Source organism: Rhinoraja longicauda, chromosome 14, assembly GCF_053455715.1.
Source record: "Rhinoraja longicauda isolate Sanriku21f chromosome 14, sRhiLon1.1, whole genome shotgun sequence".
Lineage (NCBI taxonomy): Eukaryota > Metazoa > Chordata > Chondrichthyes > Rajiformes > Arhynchobatidae > Rhinoraja > Rhinoraja longicauda.
Window position 1 is genome coordinate 27825151 of NC_135966.1, and position 13902 is coordinate 27839052.

Genomic DNA, 13902 nt, shown 5'->3' on the forward strand with positions numbered 1-13902 from the left:
GGCTCTTGTGCCTCACATTCGGATAAGATCACTTCGAAACCAATATAGTAGTCAAATACAGTTTATTGGTATGATAAATTAAAGTTGGGGGAAGTGTTTCCCATTTTTCCCATTGATGTGAACCTGGGTGGGTGGGGTGGGGTCGAGCGATCTGGTCTCACTGTACTCTTGGTTTTGTGAGCAAGCACCACATTCAGTCCCAGGATTGAAACTCCCTGAAACTGACGTACATTGAAAAAAGTTAATCATGTTTTGGGCAACCAATTAAATGATAACCTACATATGTTGCCGAGGTGTGAGGGATTATTTTGAAGGAAAGTAGCGATAAAAGGAAACGGAATTACAACTTTTCTTAGTTTTATTATTTTTGTTGTCTGTTTTGAATCATGAGTTTTATAACCTGTCTGTATTGTCAAAGTTGTGCAGCAGAGTGACCCCACTGGTCAATAAATATAGACAGAACTGAAAGGATTTCATGTTATTAACACAATATGGGGAGTTTTAGGGATACATGAATGGAAAAAAATAATCGTCTCGTTATTCATTAGTGCATTATCCCATACATAATCAGCAATTACCCCAATTTCATCATGTAATTTTGAAACAGCTATACAAATGAACTTTTTTTGCGTGGTAACAGTGAAGAGGATAGCACGTTAGGCTGGAGAAAAGGTTACAGATAAAAAACGGAACATTTATCTAGTTTATGCTTAAATATACATTGTTACATAAATCATTTAGTTTATTGATAGGCAAATTTAGTAAGGATCCGGAGTATGCAAGTGAGTAAATAAAGTGCTCTTCAAAACAAAAAATGAGGGTTGCATTCTGATTATAAAAATAACTTTTCCACTCTAGTTTACTGCTACTTTCTTGGAAATTGTTCTGGAGATTAATTCTGTGTACACGCAGCCTCCTTTGAGTCTTGGGTACATGGGATTGCTTATTTTGGTCATGTTTTCTGATTTGCATTGAGCTGAATTTACAGAAAGGAAACAAATTAACATATTTATCGTTTAATTATGGTGTTTATTCACAAAATGCTGGAGTAACTCAGCAGGTCAGGCAGCATCTCAGGAGAGAAGGAATAGGTGACATTTCGGGTCGAGACCCTTCTTCAGACTGATGTACTGATTTGTGCTAGAGGTCTGTTTTAAATTGGGTATTTTTTACTGAATCACAATGTTAAACATTGGTGAATATGTTTGGATATGTTTCTTGTTCTTTCTCATCAAAGTGGAGGACCTTGTTTAAACAGTTGTTACATTATTATAGACAATAGGTGCAGGAGGAGGCCATTCGGCCCTTCGAGCCAGCACCGCCATTCAATGTGATCATGGCTGATCATTCTCAATCAGTACCCCGTTCCTGCCTTCTCCCCATACCCCCTGACTCCGCTATCCTTAAGAGCTCTATCCAGCTCTCTCTTGAATGCATTCAGAGAATTGGCCTCCACTGCCTTCAGAGGCAGAGAATTCCACAGATTCACAATTCTCTGACTGAAAAAGTTTTTCCTCATCTCAGTTCTAAATGGCCTACCCCTTATTCTTAAACTGTGGCCCCTTGTTGTGGACTCCTCCAACATTGGGAACATGTTTCCTGCCTCTAACGTGTCCAACCCCTTAATAATCTTATATGTTTCGATAAGATCTCCTCTCATCCTTTTAAATTCCAGTGTATACAAGCCTAATCGCTCCAGTCTTTCAACATATGATAGTCCCGCCATTCCGGGAATTAACCTAGTAAACCTACGCTGCACGCCCTCAATAGCAAGAATATCCTTCCTCAAATTTGGAGACCAAAACTGCACACAGTACTCCAGGTGCGGTCTCACTAGGGCCCTGTACAACTGCAGAAGGACCTCTTTGCTCCTATACTCAACTATTATTAATTGTGGTACAAAGGTCCAGCATGACCCAATCCATGATTTTAAGTTGTTTTAAAGTTATGATACATTGAAATGACATTTTAGCACGAAAAGCAGTTGTATTTGTAGTGACCGTACAGTTTAAATTATTTTTGATATATCTGGATTTTTATAGGGTTGAAAGATGTCAGAGAAGAAAAAGGGAATAGAAAGTGTTTGGACTGAGGCAATAGCAAACATACTTCAGTAAGTACAGGCATGAAAGGTGAACAGAAGGCACAGCTTTGAAGTAATATATTGACAGGGAATAGGGGAGTGTTTGTCAAACAAGAAATAGAGAGCAGGGATCAATGAGCCATTTTCAGATTGCAGCTGAGTCAGTCACATTGTATGGAAACAGGCCCTACATCCCAACCCGTCCATGCCGACCAAGATGCCCCATTCAAGCTGGTCCTATTTGTCCATGCCTGGCTTATAAACCTTTCCTATCCTGGGCAGCTTGCAGTCCAGTGGTATGAACATTGACCTCTCCAACTTTAGATAGTTCCTCTGTCCCTCTCTTCCCCTCCCCCTTCCCAGATCTCCCTCTATCTTCCTGTCTCCACCTATATCCTTCCTTTGCCCCGCCCCCTGACATCAGTCTGAAAAGGGTCTCGACCCGAAACGTCGCCCATTCCCTTCTCTCCCGAGATGCTGCCTGACCTGCTGAGTTACTCCAGCATTTTGTGAATAAATACCTTCGATTTGTACCAGCATCTGCAGTTATTTTCTTATATTATATTTCCTATCCATGTATCAGTTCAAAAGTCTTTTAAAATATTATTATTGTACCTGCCTCAATAGTTCATCTGGCAACTCGTTTCATATACCCACCACCATCTGTGTGAAAATACACTGGAATTTAGAAGGATGAGAGGAATACACTGGAATTTAGAAGGATGAGGGGAGATCTTATCGAAACGTATAAGATTATTAAGGGGTTGGACACGTTAGAGGCAGGAAACATGTTCCCAATGTTGGGGGAGTCCAGAACAAGGGGCCACAGTTTAAGAATAAGGGGTAGGCCATTTAGAACTGAGATGAGGAAAAACATTTTCAGTCAGAGAGTTGTGAATCTGGAATTCTCTGCCTCAGAAGGCAGTGGAGGCCAATTCTCTAAATGCATTCAAGAGAGAGCTAGATAGAGCTCTTAAGGATAGCGGAGTCAGGGGGTATGGGGAAAAGGCAGGAACGGGTACTGATTGAGAATGATCAGCCATGATCACATTGAATGGTGGTGCTGGCTCGAAGGGCTGAATGGCCTCCTCCTGCACCTATTGTCTATAAAATAGGCCCTTCAGATTCCTATTAAATTTGTTCCCTCGTACCTTCGTCTGATGCCCTCTAGTTCTTGGTTTTCCCTACCCTGGGAAAAAGACCTCTCTATTTCCCTCATGTTCTCCACCTCTATAAGATTATCCCACGGCCTCCTACATCCAAGGAATGAAGTCCTAGTGTGCTTAACCTCTCCCTATAGCTCAGTTTAATGGCATCTTTCCTAAAGCAGGGAATTGCGTACTCGTAGGGAATAGGAATATACGAGTACAACACTCCCCATGGCCCTGTTTAGACTTTCCAAGAAGCAACACTGCAAACATATCTGCATTATCTCCATTTGCCATTCCTTTGCCCAGTTGAACATGATCCTGCTGTAATTCTTGTAACCCATCCTCGCGATCTATGATGCCACCTGATTTAATGACATCTGCAAACGTAATCATGCCATGTACATTCTCATCCATATCATATCATATATATATATATATATATACAGCCCGTACATTAACACTATCCTACACCCACTAGGGACAATTTTTTTTTTTACATTTACCCAGCCAATTAACCTACATACCTGTACGTCTTTGGAGTGTGGGAGGAAACCGAAGATCTCGGAGTAAACCCACGCAGGTCACGGGGAGAACGTACAAACTCCTTACAGTGCAGCACCCGTAGTCAGGATCGAACCTGAGTCTCCGGCGCTGCATTCGCTGTAAAGCAGCAACTCTACCGCTGTGCTACCGTGCCGCCCTATCTTTGATATAAATGATAAACAACAATGGGCCCAGCTCTAATGCCTGAGGCACAGGTGTCCAGTCTGTAAAACAACCTAACGCCATCACCTAATGGTTTCGTACTATTAAGGCAATTCTATATCCAATATGTTTGTTCTCCCTGGACCCAATACGATCTAATCTTCCAGAGCAGCTTACCTTGCAGAACCTTATCAAAGGCCTGCTAAAGTCTATAATGACTATCTATGGTCCTGCCCTCCGAAAACTTTGTGGTTGCTTTTCAAAATACTCAATGAAATTTGCTAGACATGATCTTCCATGCACAAAACTATGCTGACTTTCCTAATGGGTATATTTTTCCTCAAAATCCTCTGTGAACTTGCCTACTTTTGATGTTTGGCCTACTAGTTAATAGTTCCAAGGTTTTTCTTTGTAGCCCTTCTTAAAAGAAGGGCTACAAAGAAACCCTACAATCTTCCAGCACCACACCCATAGCTATTATCTATTTGTATATTCTGCCAGAGCTCCTGTGATTTCTTCTCACACTTCCTAGAGTCTGCTTGAATAGGCTCCAAGGGGTACATTTTCTCATGTGGAGGTTGATATCTGGAATGCATTGCCAGAGGAGGTGGTGCAATCTGATACCATTATATTTAAGAAGCATTTGCTCAGATAAATATGGCAGATAATCTTAGTGGGAGAGCTATAGAAATAAAAGTTGTTTGATTTAATTAGAGAAAGCAAGCATGGATTTGGCAAAAAAGGGCAAATGTTATCAGTGAAGGGAATATAATCTTTTGGTTGATGTGCTATATGTAGACCTCCAAACTGTTTAATAAATTACTACGCCATCAAGATTGAAGAAATTCAACGACTTGGAGCAGCATCTATTGAAAAGTTACTAAGTAACATGAAGTTGTCAAAATGGAAAGTCACTTATCAGACTAGAGGTAGGAGGAGAATTGTCAAAATGGAAAGTCACTTATCAGACTAGAGGGAGTGTGCAGTAACATTTTCCAGGGTGTTCGTACTAGGATCACAGCTTTTGTCAAGGTGTAGGAAAATAACTGCAGATGCTGGTACAAATCCGAGGTATCACAAAAGGCTGGAGTAACTCAGCGGGTCAGGCAGCATCTCAGGAGAGAAGGAATAGGTGATGTTTCGGGTCGAGACCCTTCAGTCTGAAGAAGGGTCTTGACCTGAAACGTCACCTATTCCTTCTCTCCTGAGATGCTGCCTGCCCTGCTGAATTACTCCAGCCTTTTGTGACAGCTTTTGTCAATGAACATTTACTTTGGTTTTACAGGGCACATTTTCTAAATCTGTAGACGGCACATTTCACTCTCCCTCCCATTCCACCTACATTCCTTCCCCTGGGTTCACAATTAACAACTCTCCTCTATCCTAATCTCATGCTTTTGGCTTTCCATCTCTGGTCTTTGTCCAACAATCTGCCAATCAACCCCCATCCCACCTCATCCGTATCTACCTTGACAGGCTTTGTACCCCCCTTCCCCCCCATCGCCACCACAATCAGTCTGAAGAAGTGTTCCGACCCAAAATGTGGGTCTCTAGAGATGTTGGCTGATCCACTGGTTACTCCAGCACTGTGTGTCCTTTTCTTTGTATTTGCAGTTCCTTGTTTCATAGTGGTGGGGGGAGGGGGGAGAGGTAATAGTGCAAAAGTAAGGTAGTCATGATGAACATTTCTAAAACACGAGAAACAGAACTGCAGATGCTGGTTTATACCAAAGATAGATACAAAGTGCTGGAGTAACAGCAGGTCAGACAGCAGGTCTGGAGAAAAAGGTTGGTTGATGTTTCGGGCCAGGACCCTTCAGATTGAAAGTAGGGACCCACACAGAAAGGTGTAAAAGCTTTATAGAGGATTCAGGAAAGATTTATTGAAGTGGTCTCATGGATGAGGATCTTTAGTTATGTCAGTAGATGGTAAGTCTTTTTGCTTGAAAAAGAAGACTTCAAGGATATCTGATAATTATTGAAATCATTATGTCGGGTATGGGCAGAATGCACAGAGAGAAACACTGATGCAGGTGTCATAAACAAAGGGATACGGAACGGAAGTGATAAGAATTAAAAGGCAACGTGTTGATATTTTTATGCAATGAGAAGCTAGGAGCTGGAAAACACTGGTGATTGTCTTGGCATTCATTTTATATTTCCTTTATTTTCAAGTTCATTTGAATGCGATACAATAGAACTTTATTTATCCCAGGAGGGAAATTGATCTGGCAACAGTCATAAAAACACAAAATACATGAAACATGAAATTAGAGTGACGAGTGAAAAGGATTGGGGGATGTTCAAGGATTGGAGGGGGGAGGGGGGGGCATTCTCAGTTTATCCCACGACAGAAGGGGGAGGAGTTGCACAGTTTGATAGCCACAGGGAAGAAGGATCTCCTGTGATGTTCTGTCCTGCATCTTGGTGGAACCAGTCTGTTGTTGAAGGTACTCCTCAGGTTGACCGGTGTGTCATGGTGGGGATGAGCTGTATTGTCCAGGATGCTCTGCAGTTTAAGGAACAAACTCCAAGACCACCTCCCATGAATCCAATTCCGCCCACAGGACGAGCCAGCCTTCCTGGTGAGTTTATTGATCTTATTGGCGTCCGCAGCCTTTGCCCTGCAGCACCAGCTCACGGCAGTGAAGAAGATGGCACTGCCCACCCCCGATTAGTAGAACATCTGCAGCATCTTACTGCAGACGTTGAAGGAGCAGAGCCTTCTCAAAACGTGCAGCCGGGCCTCAGCATTCCTGGACCAGTCCAGTTTTCTGTCCAGGCACACTCCCAAGGTATCCATTGATGGAGACCGGGGTGTTACCTAATGTCCACCACTAACTCCTTAGTCTTGTTGGTGTTGAGCTGCAGGTGATTTCTCTCCACATGTAACTATGCCTACTAAGTATTTCTAACTCTTTATTTCCAGCAGTTTCTGCAGTTATTATATATTTTTAGAGATTTACCACATGTTTTACTCCTGCCGAGGGTATCATCTCAGTTTTTAAAGTGTAATTAATTTTGAAAGCTGATCTGGTGGGAATTGAGGGTTTTAAAAAAAGGCATTCCAACACTGCTAAATAATCCAGAATACCAAACTTTTGTTAAAGCATTTTCAATTTGCTTCCTCCTATGTAACATTTGCAGTGTTTGTGATTATTTTGAACCTTACTATTGCTGAATGGTTAAGTATAATGCATCATGTCGAATTTAGCTAATATGGATACATTTGTATGTTAAAATATTTAAATATGAATATGCTTTGAATTGTTTCACTTTTGCCCACAATCAGTTTTATCATTTCTTGTGCTCTTATTCAAAGATGTGCATGCTTTGAATGTTGCCTTGTTTTCCTCTTTTTAACTACTTTTCTTTAACACCTGTCTTACATAAAGCTTCTTCCATAAATCCTGTATAATTGCACTTTCAATCTTTGGTCATCTTTTTGCATCAAGGCGGTGATCTGCTTACCCACTTCGTAACCTTCATCTCAGTATCCTCATCTCTGAAAAGGAAAAGGGGGAAGATGGGACTTGAATTTATTCAATGCATTTCATGTGAGGTCCTGGATTACCTTGAGTACTTGAAGTGTACTAGTCGCTATAATGGTGTAGAGAAATGCATAATGTGCACACCAAGTTTGAATAACTGTTATATTCACAAAATGCTGGAGTAACTCAGCAGGTCAGGCAGCATCTCGGGAGAGAAGGAATGGGTGACGTTTCGGGTCGAGACCCTTCTTCAGACTGTTTTGCGTAGGATGAAGTATAGTTGGGGCCCGTTGCAGGTGTGGGTGAATGAGGCCCGGAGCTGTGGGAGAGTCAGAGAGAGGGCCTGCTGGTGCCGGCGCATCCCAGCCAGGGTACAACGCAGGGCACGGAACGAAAACTGTTCAGAGAAGTGGCAGATGGTCTGTTGGAGACGGTAGTCCGGGTTGGGTCCGAATTGGGAGGTCTGGAAACGGAGCTGGAAACCACGAGGCAGAAGATGGAGGCGCAGGCAAGTCCCAAGGAAGCAGATGTGGCTGTGGTAGCGAGTCTGGGTAAAGATGTGGTCGTAGAGTAGGAGGGCAGGAGAAATCACAGAGGGGGAGCAGCGAGAGAGCATGTTGCTAAACTCGTCGAAGAGAGGAGGAGAACTTCTTCAAAGTGGACATACCTCGAAGAGAAATCGCAGTGGAGCAACCAGTAGTATAAGAAAATAACTGCAGATGCTGGTACAAATCGATTTATTCACAAAATGCTGGAGTAACTCAGCAGGTCAGGCAGCATCTCGGGAGAGAAGGAATGGGTGACGTTTCGGGTCGAGACCCTTCTTCAGAATAACTGTTAGTTGGTCAGAACCTAGGCTGTTCTAGAGAGAGCTGATCATAGACTTCAAATGCCTTTGGGCGATACCATTGTCATAGTGAGGCCCAGTGCAAATTGGAGGAACAGCATCTCATATTTCGCTTGGGCATTTTACACCCCAACGGCATGAACATTGATTTCTCTAACTTCAGATAGTTCCTCTGTCCCTCTCTTTCCCCTCCCCCTTCCCAGTTCTCCCACTGTCTTCCTGTCTCCTGCTACATCCATTCTTTGTCCCGCCCCCACCCCTGACATCAGTCTGAAGAAGGGTCTCGGTCCGAAACGTCACCCATTCCTTCTCTCCTGTGACACTGCCTGACCCGCTGAGTTACTCCAGCATTTTGTGTCTACCTTCGAGTTGAACCAGCATCTGCAGTTATTTTCCTAGAAACTTAGAAAGGTTTAAACACAGAAGCTGTGCATACAAGGGCATTGGTAAAGAAAAAATGGAAATGGATACATGTTCTATGTAGGTACATTGATAGCAGGTTTTTGCTCTTTTTGGAAATATCAGGTATTTACAATCTAATGGCAATTGAACTTGCACAAACCTACACTAGTTCTGGACTTCATTCCGTTGGCAAGATGGTAGAAGTAACTGTTCTTGTATCCCATTATTGGGATTTAGTTATCCAGAACATGTAGTTGTGTTGACACTTTGGAGAAGTATGCAGCAGTGAAGTGCTGAAATTGAAAATCAAAACATTGTGGAACTTTAATTAATCATTTTCACCTGGTTTATTTTTCCAGTCATTTGGCTAGAGTTACTTTGTTACAGATTTGAATCTATAGTAGAGCTCCAAAGTTAGCTATCCATTTCCTGAACAATTGGGTTTCCAAGCATCTGACTTGCCGAGTCGTGTTTTCCCCAGCTTCCTTTCAGCTCGCCAGGTTCACTGGAAATCAATATACCACTGTGTATTGTCTTAAAAACAAAAGAAAATTAAGTTTTGCATCATCAGAATTTTACTGTGTGGTGGAAATGAAATTTACTATAAAATGTGTAAGTAGTCTTAAACTTAAATTTCCATCCAATTCTTTTGCTCTGTGCTGCCCATTTTATATTGATGTTTCAAAGTTTTATATTTAGTTTAACATCTTTGTTCTGCAGTTTTCCAGGTGGGCATGGAAGCACTGGTCATTTATAAACAAAACTTTTACTTTGCTTGCGTGTATTGTTTTGACTGATTACTTCATGTTTCGTTTTATATGTTAATTTTTAATCTGACAGGCAAGCAAGCATGACGACTATAAACACTCAAAATATAAGTTTCAAATGGGATCCAAAAAATCTGGAAATAAGGACATTGGCAGTGGAACGTCTATTGGAACCATTGGTCACACAGGTATGCGATTCTGGAAAGGGTTAAAAATGTCAAATTGCTCTGCTAAAGGAGGGTAGGGAGAAGTTTGGTTTTGGAAAATGGTCTTGAGAAATTAACTAGCTATTTGGCAGCAGTTATTCTCCAGCTTTTGACTTGCAGTTCTTACCTTTGACAGTACGCAAAGATAATAAGCATTTCTGGATACGAGTACAAATAGAAATATAGAAAATAGGTGCAAGGGGAGGCCATTTGGCCCTTTGAGCCAGCGCCATTCATTGTGATCATGGCTGATCATCTACAATCAGTAACCTGTGCCTGCCATCTCCCCATATCCCTTGATTCTACTAGCCCCGAGAGCTCTATCTAACTCTCTTTTAAATTCATCCAGTGAATTGTCCTCCACTGCCTTCTGTGGCAGAGTATTCCACAAATTCCCAACTTTCTGGGTGAAAAAAATTCTTCTCGCTTCAGTTTTAATTGGCCTCCCCTTTATTCTTAGACTGTGGCCCCTGGTTCTGGACTCCCCCAACATTGGGAACATTTTTCCTGCATCTAGCTTGTCCAGCCCTTTTATAATTTTATATGTCTCTATAAGATCCCCTCTCATCCTTCTAAACTCCAGTGAATACAAGCCCAATCTTTCCTCATATGACAGTCCCTCCATCCCAGGGATTAACCTCGTGAACCTACGCTGCACTGCCTCAATAGCAAGGACGTCCTTCCTCAAATTAGGAGACCAAAACTGCACATAATACTCCAGATGTGGTCTCACCAAGGCCCTATACAATTGCAGAAGGACCTCTTTGCTCCTATGCTCAAATCCTCTCGTTATGAAGGCCAACATGCCATTAGCTCTCTTTACTGCCTGCTGTACCTGCACGCTTACTTTCATTGACTGTACAAGGACACCAAGGTCTCGTTGCGCTTTCCCTTAACCTAATCTGACACCATTGAGATAATATCTGCCACCTTGTTTTTGCCGCCAAAGTGGATAACCCCACATTTATCTACATTATACTGCATCTGCCACGCATCTTAGCTGTTTTGCTATTTTGAATATTTAGTTGATATTTAATTGAAATCTGTAGGTTTGAATTTAAAATTAGTGTTCTCGGAAACAAGCTGTTTAAATGGAACATAGGAACAGGAGTAGATTCACCTTGCTGAGCCAATATTGCTATTTATTTAGAGATATAAATCTATTTTAGAATCTGAGCTGAATTCATTTATTTTTCACATCCCTTAGTGTCCACGAAATCAACGTTATCAACTTGTTTTCTTTTAATTTTATTAGGCTTGATTTAAAAAAAAATAGGTCATGTGTATTTTATATGTATATTTTGGTGATGAAGCATTTCCTGAAGTCAACCCTAAATCATCCCACATTTTATTATGCACAAGGCAAGGTACCATATCATAGCTGCTCAGAGGTTTTATCATCCTTTTCTGCGGTATAGATACCAATTCCTAATGTAATTAAGTGGGAAATCGTTGCTTCTTAGAGCCCCCCCCCATCCAATGATCTAATTTCTTGCTGAATGATTGCTTGAGTCATTTACCACGTAATGCTGCATACATCTGGACTTCCTTGATCCTGACAGCTCCACCAATTCATGATTATATTTCTGAGAATATTTATGCTCGATCTTTGAGAAATCTCATTATCCATCCTAATTCCATGTAACCTATTCAGTCTCATGCCCATCCTGATTCTCCTATCACTCGCTGCACGAGAAGTAATTTACAGCAGCCAATGAATCTATCATGTAGCATGTTTTTGGGATGAGGGTGAAAACTGGAACACCTGAGGGAAATCAAAGTAGCCATGGGGAAAATGTGTAAACTCCATCCAGCAAAACTGGGTTGCTGGAGCTGAGAAGTAGCGGTGCTGTAGGATCTACTGAATCCCACGGCAGAAAGCAAAGAACAAAGGACACTTAGCTGAGCTAGACACCTTGGGTCACGTTTTTTCCAGAAGCCCCTTTTACCTACATTCCCACCAATCATAACCCATGTGCAGATAAGGCCAATTAGTGCATCTGATTTTGGAGTTGTTGAGCTCTTGTGGCTGGATCTTCTCGTGAGGCTGCTGGCGAGTCGCCAGCGATGACAGGCTGTCTGCAAAACGAACGTGGGCATGAAGGCGCCACAACTCCCTCCCCCTCAGCCACAGAGTCATACAAGGTGGCGACTGCCTGGGTTTGTCCTGCCCCGTACCGGTCTGGCGGGTTAATTTTACGGCCTGATCTTGTTTGGTACTGCAGTGTGGGAGGTTTTTGACAAGAAGTGTTGGGGTCTTGTGACTTCGACTCCGCCAGTTCGGTGGGTGAGGTAATCAGTTGGTTCTCGACGTATGCTGGCTTTAACCGGTCGCCGGATACGATGTCAGTTTTTCCGTTCTGATAGATCACAAAACTTTTGGGTACGCGTTGGATGACTTGGTAAAAGCCATCGTATGTTTGCTGAAGAGGTCGGCGGACGGTGTCGTGTCGGACCAAAACATGTGTGCAGCGTTGGAGGTCAGCAGGCACGTAGACCGCCGTGTCGGTGTTGGCCTGAGTAGCTGCATAGTTCACTGTATTCGATCGACATACCTGCTTGGATCATAGGATCTGTCTGTGGGGATTGGTTTGACAAATTTGCCGGGCTGCTTCAGAATTGTGCCGTAAACCATTTCCACCGACGAGCATCCTAGGTTTGCTTTCACCGACGTACGAATGCCAAACAGAACCAGAGGCAACCGTTCACTCCAGTTCGACACGTCTCCTCCGGCTGCCAGAGCAGCTTTTAACTGGCGATGGAAACGTTCAATCAGGCCGTTCGCTTGTGGATGATATGCAGTCTTTCGAATCCGGTTTATACCCAAGAGGTCGGTCAGTGTTTGAAACAGTGCAGACTCGAATTACGGTCCTCGGTTTGTTGTGATCGTACTTGGGACCCCAAAGACCAAAATCCATCGGTCAACAAAAGCACGGACTATTGTTGCCACTGAAATGTTGATGACTGGGATAGCATCTTGCCATCTTGTGAACTGGTCTTCACAAGTGAGCAGATATGTATAGTTTCTTGATGGTGGGAGTGGGCCGACAAACTCCAGGTGCACGTGCTCAAAACGGGTGTTCGGCTCAGGAGACTCACCGAAAGCGGTCCCAGTGTGCCTGGAGATCTTGGATTGTTGACATGGTAGACAAGTTTTTGCCCATAATCCAATGTCACGCTTGATGAAAGGCCAGATGAAATGTTTGGAGATTAATTTTATCGTAGCATTCTTGCCCGAATGTGATAAGTTGTGCAACACGCTGAAAACTTCTTGACGCATTGCCCTCGGCACAAACGGCCTTGGTTTGCCAGTGGATGTCACATACGGTGGTTTCTCTCGTGTCACCGATAGGTCCATGTTCCAATTTTAGGGCTGTATGTGTCCGGTGGTAATGGATAAGTTCGGGATCAGTATGCTGCGCGCGATCCATGGCATAAAAATCGAAGCATTCAGAGCATCCACCTCCAGTCTTCATAGGGCGTCGGCAACTGGATTTGCTTCTCCTTGAATGTGCCTGATGTCACTGGAGAATTGCAGAGTGAAGTCCAAGTGGCGGATTTCCCGCGGTGAATAGCTCCCCACACTTGTACGAGTAGTGTGTGTGAGCGTATCATATTCGTTCAGACGCCGGAACAGTAATCCGAGGTGTTTCATGTGTTCAACTTCGATGGAGTTCGTTACCACCACGTTGTCTATGTATACGTAGACAAAGTTGAGGCCGTAGAGTACGTGGTCCATGAAACGCAGGAACGATTGTGCTGCGTTCCGTAAACTAAACGGCATCTGTAGAAATTTGAACATCCCGAACGAAGTGGCCACGGCTGTCTTGGGAATATCGGGAGGCTCAACCGGAATTTGATAATAAGCGCGCACAAGATCGATGCTTGCGAACAGTCGCTTACCCTTTAGGCTTGCAGAGAAATCCTGCAAATGTGGCTGTATTGACCTGGAATAGTGGCATTGTTTAGTGAACGGTAGTCGCCGCAGCGTTGCCAATCTCCGAGAGACTTCTTTGGGACCATGTGAAGAGGTGATGCCCAGCAGCTCTTAGACCTCCGGATGATCCCTAGCTCCAACGTTTGGTCAAATTCAGCCTTTGCAGCTTTGAGGCGATCTACGAGTAACCTGCGCGCTCTTGCCAATAACTGGAGGGCCGTGGGTCTGAATATGATGTGTGACAGTGTTTGATATCATTGTAGACGGAGTTATTAGACGTGGAAATTGTTTTAAGTAACCCCTGATATGGGCC

At 43.1% G+C, this 13902-nt stretch overlaps 1 protein-coding gene across 3 annotated transcripts in view; it reads left to right on the forward strand.

The window, feature by feature from the left end:
* ctnna1 (catenin (cadherin-associated protein), alpha 1) overlaps positions 1-13902 on the forward strand; it is a 366450-nt gene that overhangs the window by 272092 nt on the left and 80456 nt on the right. For 2 of the 3 annotated variants that reach the window (XM_078411617.1, XM_078411616.1), the window contains exon 2: positions 9520-9634. The exons of the other annotated variant lie outside the window; for it this stretch is intronic. In XM_078411617.1, the coding sequence (XP_078267743.1) occupies positions 9530-9634 (105 nt within the window). In that variant the 5' untranslated portion in view covers positions 9520-9529. The remainder of the gene's footprint in view (positions 1-9519; positions 9635-13902) is intronic. 3 annotated transcript variants of the gene reach the window in all.